Below are 12,844 nucleotides of genomic sequence, written 5' to 3' on the forward strand. Positions count from 1 at the left end.
TGGAAGGTCTTATCCACAGATAGGTAACAGAAAAAAGTATTAATATGGTTCCAAAATATTAACCCTTTTACGTTTATAAATAAAGCAGAACCATTTAGAGCAGAGTTATGCAAAATCCTCATAAAAAATCATAAGTGGCTTCCAGGGCTGAAGCCTTGACAGAGGTGTTAAGATACCAACAAGGAATGTGTAAATCAAAAGGAAACTGGTGAGTAATGGGAGCCCAGTCAATGAAGGCATCATAAAATCCGACTTGGCAGTGCTATGTAAACTCTGCCTGAGGAAAGAGTAATGTAGGCTGATGATACTCAACACTTGAATGACATCCTGCTCCTAATTATTGAGGATTAGCAAGTAACTTCCTGATTACAACTTGGCTTCTTGAGTCTTTCATTCCTAGAAAGGGAAAACTGGTCATTCCGATATGATTATTGTAATCTACATAACAATCACAGCTCACCAAATAAATAACAAAACTGGCATGGTGTATATATCAATCTCTTTCATATTGATGAATAAGTTCCCACTCCTGGGGAAAGGAACTCCTTGGTGAGTTAATCAAATAAGGTCTGGTGTCTGTATGGCTGAGGGCCAGATGTGGGACTTGGGTGAATTTGCAAAGATAAAAACTGCTTTGTGAAGTATGTACCTTTTTCTGAGAATAAGACGTTTCTCTTTCTCCTCCAGAGCCATCTTGGAGTCATAAATAAAGTGATTAAATTCCATACCATTGTATATGGCTAGTTAGATAATGCTCAATACAATGAATTTATACCAAAATATGAGACTGTCCCTAAATAACAAAATAGGAATGACAGATAACACTTGCTTCCCTCTTTCATTATCATAGGAATTCATATGTGGAAACATTCATACGCTCCAAAGCTGAGAATAACACTGTGTTTATGGAGAAATTCATCATAATTCATTCTTGGAAAGTATCATTCTTATCTGGTTTGAAGACAAAGTAAGACATACTGTAGGCCCCTAACAACCACAAGTAGTTCATTGTTGTAATGTAATTGTTATGTAACAACTGTTTGCTCTGGTGAGAATTTATACCCAGCTAACTTTAGATATCGGACAGGAAGATGACAAAAATAACAACCAAAGAAAGCAATGACTAGTATCCTCTTAAAACTTGATTTAATCTTTACAGTATCCCTGTGAGAAAGTCATCAAAGAGAATATGCCCAGTAGAGCCATGACAGAGGTGGACCCACTCAGCTACACTAACTGGTGTCATGAGTTTCACACTCTAATACACATGTGCCCAGCCTTACCAAGAGTGGAGCCTGAATTCAACAGATAACTGCCAAAGAGCTGGAAAAAGGTTTTTCATCCAAAACATCAAGATCTAATTTATGTATTGTACAATACTGAATACATTTTAGTAGTGAGAGTGCACCCATGTGTCATCAGGTTTTAATTTTATTTCATTTTCAAGGTCTGAGTATTCACTTTTAAGTGGGGTATCAATATCATTCATAATTTCAATTTCTCCCCTCCTGGCAATTCAATGAAATGCATAAAGTTGTGAATAGTCCACATCATGGACTATGGTTGCTGACTCATTTTTATCATGACAGCGAAAACACTGGAAATGAAACCAGAGAAATAAAAGCTGGTTTCTAGGAGATTCATTTAAATGGTTTAGTGGAGTGAAACATCATGGGCAACCAAGTGGTTTATCCTTAACTTTTAAGAGATTCAGAACAGTTACATTCTCTCTCTCTAATCTGGCTTGGAAATGCAGGGGAAAGGGGTAGTCAGGAGGGGGGCATTCACAGTAAAGAGTAGGGAGTCACTTGGATGTTAACTTTTCTTGTCACACTGCTGTGGGGCCAGCCTGTGTCTTACCAGAAATTCTGAGAGTGCCTCTTCCTATGATTAAGTGAACATTTCATGACTGACTCTTAAGGAAATTTTACCAACCAAAAGGCTGATTTTAAAATAGAAACTCTACATTATTTTAAACAATTGAGGTCCTAAGTTTAATATTATTAATAGATGAATGCAGCATTAATCAAAAGCTGAACCTGTGGGCTTTCCAACAAAGAAATGTTAAACAAATAACAATACATTGGAGTTATTTGTTTTAACTTTTAATTTTTTGTTTTCTTAAAAGAATAAGAAAATGTTAAAAGTAGCTTGGAGTGATGAAAATTTATAATACCAAAAATAATTCACTCAGGATGCCAAGTGGTGCCTACTCATAGATCATATGTGTGAGTGGCCCACAGAAAACTTAAGCTTCTGATAGGCATGTATTTTTCAGTTGAAAATAAAGGTTAAAATTGCAGGCGTATTTGGGGAGAAAATAATGCTGGCAGCTATAAAATGTTATTAAATAATTGACATCAAGGCTATTCTAACACTGGTAGGTAGATTTACAATCTTTTAAAACACTAGAATTTGGGAATTTGAAAGCAAAACAATTGAACAAATGAGGAAAAATAATCTGTTGTCTAAAATATGATCTGGCAGTTTGTAATGAGTTCATGTTCTAAGCAAAGTATCAGCCAGCTTGAAATGTCAATCAATATTTTATGATGTTGTCATTGTTTTTCACAGGGGCCCAAGAAACCCTGCTGACCCAGGTGTAGATTAATTACATCTAGTCAGTTTCAACAGCTTCCTTAACTGTCATCCTTTCCTTTGGCCTTTCTCTTTCCTGTTACACTTGCAACTTTTAGCTCACCTCTAAACTCAGACTTATGCCCTTCACACATGTTATATTTGCTCTTCCAAGAGAGGTCCTAACCTATTGCTTCAGATGTCTTGACATATACACCTACCTGGATATTTATGGATACATGCTTATATTATTTCCAGAAGTATTTCTAGCCTTTTTTATGTGTGATATTTAATAAAGAAATTTTTAGAGTAAGTTCTTTTAAAAAGATAAAAGCTAAATTTAATTAAGTAATTCCAAACATAAGGGAACTAAGAACAACTCTGACAAGAGGTCAAGAAAACACAGTAAGAATATGAGATTAAAGGCTCCCCATCCATTTATTTATTAGCTTTTCTAACTGAATCTTTAATGGGAGGGCCCTCCTTTAGAGGTCAGAAGGAATTTGGTCCTCACTGTCTTCTGCCCTGACATTTTATCTCAGACCAGGTTCCTCTTAACCATGTTTATTCCAATATCAAGAATAGGCATTGAACTAAAAAATGTATAACTGAATATGCAGTGGCACTCTTGTAGTATAATCCGTACTCTTAAGCATTTTGCCAAAACAAGTACATTATATGAAAAACTTGAAGGGACACTCACCTGCCTCACAATTTTCAGTCACGAGCCCTTTATACAGATGGTGGCTGAAGGAAATCTTTACATCTTCTCCTTCCATGTGGATGACCAAGAGACCTGTGGTTGTCCTGGCTGGAACACCCTGGTCTGTAACTTTTAACTGCAGCCAGATGGGGAAGTATTCTGAAGATGGATTTTGCTGAAATTGAATTTCTCCTGTATGTTTATCAATAGAAAACATTGACTGGGTCTCTGCAAAACTAAAAATCACAGTTCCATTGGGCCCCAAGTCTGGGTCATCGGCTCTCACAATGACAGTTGTCCGGTTTGTAGGCGACTGGGGGGAAAGAAACACATCAAAAGGGTTCTGTTCCAAAACTGGATCATTGTCATTAACATCAGTGACGCATACTTTTATAATTACAGTAGTGCTTCGTGAACCCTGGATGCTACAGTCTCTGGCCACAGCACTAAATGTATGCTGAGATCTGGCTTCACGGTCGAGGGTGTTGCTGGTTCTCAATGTGCCTGACATAGGATCAATGGTGAATGCACCAGAAGCCTCATCAGTCAGAAAATACTCAGTTTGCCCATTCAGGCCTTCATCCTTGTCCACAGCTGAAAGCACAAGAACCACTGTTCCCACTTCAGCATCTTCTCTCACAGAGAACTGGTAATAAAGTGTGGGAAAAGAAGGACTGTGGTCATTGGCATCCAAAACTCTAACTTGCAGGTGTATTACAGAGCTCCTAGGCGGATCTCCCAGGTCAGAGCACAGAATGGCAAGGGTAAAATTGCTGACTTGCTCCCGGTCCAAAGAACGAGTGGTTGAGAGTTCTCCTGACATCTCATTTATAGCAAAGTACTCATCGGTATTTCCATCTATTAAAGAAAACAATTCCAAATTCATTTCAATTGAAAAAGTAGCAGCTCTTTGCTAGCACTGTCTATGGTATTCATTTATACATTCATTCAAAAATATATTTACTCCTGATTATATTGTATCTTAGCACTTCCGTAAATATTGGGGATATAACAGTAAACCTGATAAAGACTCTGCCCTCATGAAACTTCTATTCTATTGAGGGGATAAACAGAATAATATGATTCAATGCCTATCTTTAATCAGTCAATAATTAGAACACTTGCTTTCACTGATTTGCAGCCGTATGATTCTTTTGTGTGCATCTACAACTTTTAATTTTAATATATTTTTCCTTATAAGAAGATAAAGATGAATGTTTTATTTAACACAAAACAATAGGAGTTGGGGATAAGAAACAGAATATAATGTCCTTTTTTAAGATATTAATCAGAAATGAACAGATTTGATTTGTAGTTATTTTCCCAAATATTACCCACTACAGATTTCATGCCTGTTATACTATTGCAGTAAGCCTTCCCTTCTACATGTCCACAGCATTTTGTCCATGAATTGTAACACTTTGGTTAGAGTTAGTTGGACGATTGCCTATTTCTTCCAAAACATAAATAAGGCAATGTTCTATTCATCTATTCCTTAAAAAAAAATCTGCCCTTTATTATAATCCATGGTATCAAGTAGAATAAAACTTAAAATTGAACACAGGGACAAAAAGCTTTCAAAGACATTTTTAAATAACCCTGAAAATTAGTGAGGAGAAATGTGGTTCAAATACTTGCCAGTCATATTCTTGGATGAAGAGCAGGACCAATAGTGTGGGAACTTAATAAAGTCTGCATATCAGAGGCATATGAGGACCAAGTGGAACGGCATTCAGAGGAAACAACAGCAATAGGTAGTTTTAGGGGGGAGGAGAGGAGAGGGCCCTGCATTTGTATTCATGAGGCATAGTTAATTTACACCAAAAGTAGAGATGGTTGGACAAACCCACATTTCTGTAGTATTTGTGGTTGATGAAGTGATTCAGTCATTCAGCAAACATTTGATGAGCACCTCGTATGTGTCAAGTTTGTGCTCGAGATCACAGATACGAAGGGAGTAAGACATGACCTAGCTCCAATAGTTTGCAGTTTAAAAGGAAAGGCTGGTCAATACTTGGATATTAAAGTACCGTGTGAAAATCATATGTACAGAGAGCTAAATTAGTGCATACAGATAGTGCTAGCCAAGGGGTGCTGTTTCTCTGAGAAGTACAGAGGAAGGGCACATAGTCCTATGTTAGTATGACCAAGAAATGCTTATTGGAAAAAGTGACATCAAGTCTCACCCCTAAAGTGGAGGAAGCCATACTACAAGTTTTGGGGAGAGTGCTGCATGCAGAGGAAAGAGCCTGTGAGAAGTTCTAGGAATATAAGAATTAACAGGCTGCAAATGTTTGGGTGTGACTAGTACACAGGGTTCCTGAGTGTCTGTATGTGGAGAGTAGGAAAAGGGCTGGCAGTAGTGGCAGAGGAAAGACATGAATCTGGGAGGTAAGCAGGGGTAAAATGGTGAAGGGCTTTCTGTATACCGCTGAAGATTCTATAGTTTCTCCTGAAATCCACGAGGGAGCCCCCTGAAGGATTTTGGACAGTAAAGTGTCATGAATCAAATTTCTATTTTAAGAATAGTATTGAGGCAGCAATGTCAAAGTTTGATTAGAAAACAGGATGGTTCCTGTAATCCCAGCACTTTTGGAGACCAAGACAGGAGGATTGCTTGAGCCCAGGAATTTGAGTCCAGCCTGGGCAACATAGTGAGACCTCATCTCTTAAAATAAAATTAAAAAAAAGTTTTTAAGTTATTCAGGCATGGTGCAATGTGCCTGTAGTCCCCGCTACTCAGGAGGCTGGGGTGGGAGAATTGCTTGAGCCTGGCAGCGGGTAGAGGCTGCAGTGAGCTGTGATTGCACCACTGCACAGCCTTGGTGACAGAGCAAGAGCCTGTCTTTAAAAAAAAAAAAAAAGGAAAATGAAAATGGGAAGGTTAGGAGTCATAGTAATCTACTTGTGCAACAAGGGGTATCTGAAACAATATATGCATGCAGGAAGTGAACACATTGCAAAGATATCAAAGAGAAAAAATAAGAAGTTATGGAGAAAGGATTCATGACCCAGCTTAGGCGAATAAGTAAAGGGTGTGTAGATCAGTCAATTGTCTCTAAAATGAGGGCTGAGTACAGCTGGGTTACTTGAAGTTGTCTAAGGAATTTACTTGGAAACAGGTAGTTTTTTGGTAATCTCCAGAAGTTCAATTTAAATATCCTTATTCCTAAAATTGCTCTACCTGAGAGTGCACCTGGGATCATGGAATTTATCTTTCCCACATTCACCTTTATAGGCACTCTTCTTGCAAATTAGAAAAGAAAGTCTCCCTGTCACCCAAATACATGGCTGTCAAATAAAGTGATAATTCCCAGTGTTGAAAGTTCTATGTCAAAACAAAAACTTACTTTAATGCCTGGGGAAAATATCCTTTTGCAGTAGGGGAAGGTCTCTGCTATCAACCAAATTATAGGGCCTATTCAAGTTTTCAAGTGGTAGATAAATAAAAAATAAAGACTATTCATTAACTTTTTGGCATAGAACTCAGAAGGTGTACAAGTACTAAATTAACTTCTGTAACAATACTTCCATTTTAAAAAAGGTGAGCAAGAATTTTCAGTGCTTACATCTGTAACAAAGAGAAACAGCAACAGACTTGGCACTGTGCTTTGCCTTTTGCCTTATTTTTATTTATTTATTTATTTTAATTTTTTGAGATGGAGTTTCACTCTTGTTGCGCAGGCTGAAGTGCAATGGCGCGATCTCTTCTCACCGCAACCTCCGCCTACCGGATTCAAGCGATTCTCCTGCCTCAGCCTCCAGAGCAGCTGGGATTACAGGCATGCGCCACCGGCAAATTTTGTATTTTTAGTAGAGACGGAGTTCCTCTATGCTGGTCAGGCTGGTCTCAAAACTCCAGACCTCAGGTGATCCGCCCACCCCCGCATCCCAAAGTGGTGGGATTACAGGCATGAGCCACTGCACCCAGCCGCTTTGCCTTATTTTAGCAAAAAGGAACATGCATTCCCAGATTCATGAACTCACTGGAAAAAAGGAACCCATTAATCTGATTCAGAGATGCATTTACAACACAATTTTACTTTTTATGTTATTACTTGTCAAAATTTGGAAAGCACTTTTGCTATTTTAATCTTACAATCACAATAATCTAATATAATTTTCAAAACTGAGACCTTATGTTCACTGGAAATTTTTAGAAATCTTAAATTTATCCACATATTTTAATTGTAGAAAATTATAATAAAATGATCAATACTTTAAGCAGAGGAGTCCATTACATTATGATAAAATTCTGCAACGATGTAGAAAGGTAATATTGATTGAAGAAGTAAAAATGCAAAACATATAACTGAAAATGCTTGTTCATACATATAATTGAAAAAAACAAGTAAAATTCTACATTTTTATTAACTTAAAAAAATCATAGTTCAAACAGTAGAGTCTGTGAACTATGAAAATGTACAATTCACTTGGCATTCCCAGGGCCCTGCGCTTCCTGGGACTGTGCTGTGCAGGCGTCTTGGTTCGTGCAGGGTTGTTCTCATCCTTGCCAGCATCCCCTTCCCCTTTCGCCCCTGAGGCACCCCATTCCCTTCTTTGCTGGGTTGCAGGGGCTGTTTTAGGCCTGGGTTCTGTTTTTGGAAGGGCAGGTTTAGCAGACAACCCTGCCTATCTCCTGTGTGGCTCCTCCATCACCTTTGCTGTGTCACCTTTTTAGCCTATTTCCTGGGCATAGTGGCTTGGCAGGCAGCTTTGCCAATCCAAGTTATGCTCTCTGTTCCTGGAGAGATTTCTGAGTCCCACAGCCATCAGTAGAAGCTCCCAGTTTCCAACCTGGCTGAGAAGGTGGCCTCATCTTGGGCAGAACAGGTGGAGACTTTGGGACCATGAAGGGACATGCAGAGCCAGGAAAGAGGAAGGCAACACAAGGGGAGGATGACTTTCATATATATACACATACACACACATATGTATACATATATATACACATATATACATATATACAAACATATATACATATATACACACACATACACATATATATGAAATATATATAAATATATATACACACACATATATATATATTTTTTGAGACGAAGTCTCACTCTTGTCGCCCAGGCTGGAGTGCAATGACGTGATCTCGGCTCACTGCAACCTCCGCCCCCCCGGGTTTAAGCGATTTTCCTGCCTCAGCCTCCCAAGTAGCTGGGATTACAGGCACATGCCACCACACCCAGCTAAGTTTTGTATTTTTAGTAGAGACAGGGTTTCACCATGTTGGCCAGGCTGGTCTCAAACTCCTGACCTTAGGTGATCCGTCCACCTCGGCCTCTCAAAGTGCTGGGGTGACAGGTGTGAGCCACCACACCTGGCCGCCTTTCATATGTTTTTAAGGTATTTTTTATTCTATCGAATACTTTTAAAAGGTGATATAACAGTCTTATTTTAATGTGTCAATATTTAGGATATGCTGGGAAACACACCTTTGTTACTTTTTAAGTTTATGGGAAAAAGTTTAGTTGACAACATAAAAATATGTGTGTGTTGGTACATACATTTTTAAGAGTAAGTGAAGAAAAAAAAAAAAAAAAAAAAAAAAAAAAAAAAAAAAAAAACACAAAAAACCAATAGCTGAAGACCACAGGCAGAGAGTGGCAGAAGGACCCAGACCATGATGGGGGAGGTAGAAAGGGGGTGAGGCTGATGTGTCATTTTGGACACATTGATAATGCGATGCTGTTGGATATAAAGACCGGGTCCTTGGGGCTGTCAGGAAATTGTGAAACAATTTGAAATAGGAGGAACAAGATGAGTAGGTGTCCTGGCATTGAAGAAAGAAGGGTGGGGCACAGGTGTCCAGTGTGTCTTTGTCATCATAGTGGTCTTCCACCTTCACCACCTTTTTGATCACTCTGTACATTGTTGAAAACTTACAATAATATAAATGATTCTTGTCCACAGAAATGCAAGGAAATCTGGTGAAATGCCACTGAGGGTTGTCTTGCAAATACACCTTTTCTGCATTTCAGAATTCCTTATTTGCTTTGTGTGTGTGTGTGCCTATGTATGGCTCTTGTGATTCTCCTTGAAACAATTTTAACATCTTTTTGGGTTACTCATTAATTAGTGAGTTAAATAAAAGTTATTTGCAGGTACCATTTTTATATTTGTATGAGAGTTATTACTTTACTTTAAAAACAATATCCTTTAATGGCACCTAGATCTAGGATGCAGATAGAGATGGGAGCCGTTGGCATCCCAGTGGTAGCTAAAGACAGGGACTGGATGAAATGACCCAGTAAGAATCTGGCTATGAGAAAAGAAAAATTTAAAAAAAATCGAAACAGATCACATGAAAGCAACGAAAATACAAAAACACTATCTTTTCCATCCTTACATCCACTGACGTTAGCATAGAAAAAAATTCACAGCAGTTTGCAAAGGCAGATTTTTAAAGAACGTGGAGAGCAGTGGTTCAAGGTGGCTGTGAGAAGGAGGTAGAGAGAAAGCTCATGGCACCAGTCAGTTCTGACTGGGTGTGTATTTTGTAGAGAAAGGCAACAGGTATCAAACACAGAGTAATCAACACAGAGTGTGTATCAACTCAGTCAGCATCCTGGAGGAAATTTTAATTTAAAAATACTTACCAGTTTGGAAGGCTGAGGCACAAGAATTGCTTGAACCCGGGAGGTGAAGGTTACAGTGAGCCATCGCGCCACTGCACTCCAGCCTGGGTGACAGAGTGAGACTCTGTCTTAAACAAACAAACAAACAAACAAACTTACCAATTATGTGGTACTCAACAGCTCTGTTATTGCCAGCATCCATATCCGAGGCTAAAACAGTATAGACAACCTCTGGTTCCTGGTTTTCCAGAACCTCAATGTCATAGCTGGAAACAATAAATTCTGGTGCGTGATCATTTTCATCTTCAACAGTGCAGAGGATTGTTGTGGTGCTGGACAGTGAAGGGAATCCCCCATCTCGTACTAGTACTGACATAGAACACAAAGACGGCATGAATTGTGGACTTTGACTCATACCTAAAATATATTTGTCCTACCTAGACAAAGTCAGGCTAAACTAATCAGGTACCACTGGCTAAATAATATTTTATTTAAAAATACCCCAACAAAATGTAACATTTCACCACTGAACCGGTTTTTTTTTTTTTTTTGTTTTGTTTTTTTTTTTTAAAAGCATGGTCAAGAAATCCCTTACCTCGAAGGGTGAAGACTTCTTGAATTTCTCTGTCAAGCATGGTGGTTGTCACTACCTCTCCAGTGTCTGAATTTATCTCGAATGACCCAAATGAAGCACCTGGCATGATTTCAAACTGAAGCTTGGAATTGACTCCTTAAGAAAAATATAAAGAAAAACTTAGCAATCATTTCTTTGAAATATATTCATCCACTTTCCTATTTCTTTTCCTTTGAACATGTTAGGCCATAGATGAAAATGGCAAGATTCTCAAACAGCCTTTAAATTGAGGTAAAAGAAAAACTCTTCTGGCTGTTCTTGCTAAATAAAAGTCTCCTGGGCTGAAATGCTTGATTTTCAAAAGTCTTATGAGACTTCCCCACAGTGAATGCTTAGAATTTTTTCCTTCCCATAAAAAATTTCTTATGAGTGTGCAATTCTACAACATATTCCTAATTACTCCTTCTAACACTGCTGGTTGTGACTTAATGACTTAATTGTAAGCTTGCAGGACAAATGACAATTTCTGCAGATTGACTCACTGTTTAAAAGCTTGTGCTAAGTTATAGAACTCTGTTTATTCTCAACCTCAAGAAGTGAGCACCTAGAATTGCTTATATATGTATTTCTGTTTGTTTTGTTTTCCACTTAGTGTTCAGTCTGCTAGCCAGAGTGAGAAATGTGGTACCACATTACTACCCATTTTGGAAATAATTCTTCCCATATTTTTGTGGTTTCATTGCCCCCCTGAGAAAAGTATCACGTCATTTCCATCACTAATAGTATGAAGATCATTCATACTATTAATTTTAATGAGTTTATCCCATGCCATTGTAATTTATTTGTATTTTACACGAGTTCTTCTCAGTTATTTTCCTATGTTCTTTTCTTAACTGACAAGAATCTAGGTGTGCACACAGTACTCAGAATGTATGATGTTATACTTTAATAAAAAATCAAATGTCATTCTTTTGGTCTTAACAATAAATTCTTAACAAAAAAAAAAACTTCAATTACAAATTTCCATCTTGCCAGTCTTAAAAAGTAAATTTTCATTCCATTATGATCTGGCAGATATTATGTAGGACTGAGAGCTGAAAGGAGTGAAATAGAATTCTAGTTTTATATAAGAATGAATATACATATCTTATTACTATATAACTTGGAGGAGAAATATACTTGAGATATAATCCGCAGGCATTGGAATGACCCCGAGAAAAAAGTCTAATAACACAGGACCAATGGATTTGATATGACATGGTCAGAGGTCACCAAAATGTTTCATTCTCTTATTAGGCATTAGGCATATTATTAATGATATTACTAAATGATCATAGTGATTATTTTGGCAACTTAAGGATCATATAATCTATTCTATAGCAAAGAACAGAATTTCTTAAAGTTACAGGTTGTTAACATTTGTTATTCCTATCTCTGCCTATGTTATAAAAATGGGAACAATATTATCTTATATCTACTTTCCTTTTCCTCAAGAAAAGAGAGAAATATCAGGTGCCAAACATAGTACTGTGTGTCAAAGAGAGAGTGCTGAGTCAGATGCGACCTCTGTCTTCAAAACGATTACATGGATCTTTTAAGTTTTAAATGAATGAACACATTTATATGATTTTGTTACACCTTATATATACACCATTGCATATTATTTTATATGATTTTCTTAAACATTATATATACGATTGCATATTATGTATATTACATATTATAGAATGCTATATATTATACATTTTTAATTCTCACTACTTGACAAACCTAGAAAATGTCTTCAATTATTTACACATAAATTCAGATCTTTCTGCTGTCCCTTCCTCCCACAGTTCCCATTTTCCACTAATGTGATTCACCACTCTACTCAATATTTCTCTGACTTTTTAGAAACTTCCAGATTTTATTTTTTTCTATTATTCTACACAGGTTTTTTTTATCCCTAAGATAACAATACATTCATCTTCAATTCTCCTAGTATATTATTAAGGATAAATAAGATCTTTACCTATAACTGTAGTCTGCATACATACATTTTTCATACCCCAAACTTTATACCCTTTACAACTTAGGAAGTAAATTAAATGTATTTTACTATGGCTTATTTAGAATTTAACTAGTGCCTTCCCTTTTCTTCCTTACACCCTTATAATCCTACGTAACAAACACAGCATCATCAAACTTGAGAACTAAGAAAATAAAAATTAAAAAGAGATTATTTGGTCTCATTCTATCACCTCACTGAGCAAACTGGAAATTTGGATCTGAAGATATTTAGTGATATCCTTATGACACATGCCCACTGAAGGATATGTGTGTGTGTGCCTGTGTATATATGCCCATACCTATGTGTGTATGCACGCCAGTGTGAATACACACACACACACACTTCTCTTA

The 12,844-nt window shown here is 37.3% G+C and overlaps 1 protein-coding gene across 1 annotated transcript in view; it reads right to left on the bottom strand.

The window, feature by feature from the left end:
- The window catches only part of DCHS2 (dachsous cadherin-related 2), a 277,604-nt gene that overhangs the window by 62,386 nt on the left and 202,374 nt on the right, over positions 1 to 12,844 (bottom strand). Inside the window, exons 11-13 of the mRNA XM_030926304.1 lie at positions 10,466 to 10,600; positions 10,030 to 10,239; positions 3,281 to 4,138 (exon numbers count right to left, since the gene is read on the bottom strand). Of these exons, the coding sequence (XP_030782164.1) occupies positions 3,281 to 4,138; positions 10,030 to 10,239; positions 10,466 to 10,600 (1,203 nt within the window). The remainder of the gene's footprint in view (positions 1 to 3,280; positions 4,139 to 10,029; positions 10,240 to 10,465; positions 10,601 to 12,844) is intronic.

Source organism: Rhinopithecus roxellana, chromosome 2, assembly GCF_007565055.1.
Source record: "Rhinopithecus roxellana isolate Shanxi Qingling chromosome 2, ASM756505v1, whole genome shotgun sequence".
Taxonomy (NCBI): Eukaryota; Metazoa; Chordata; class Mammalia; order Primates; family Cercopithecidae; genus Rhinopithecus; species Rhinopithecus roxellana.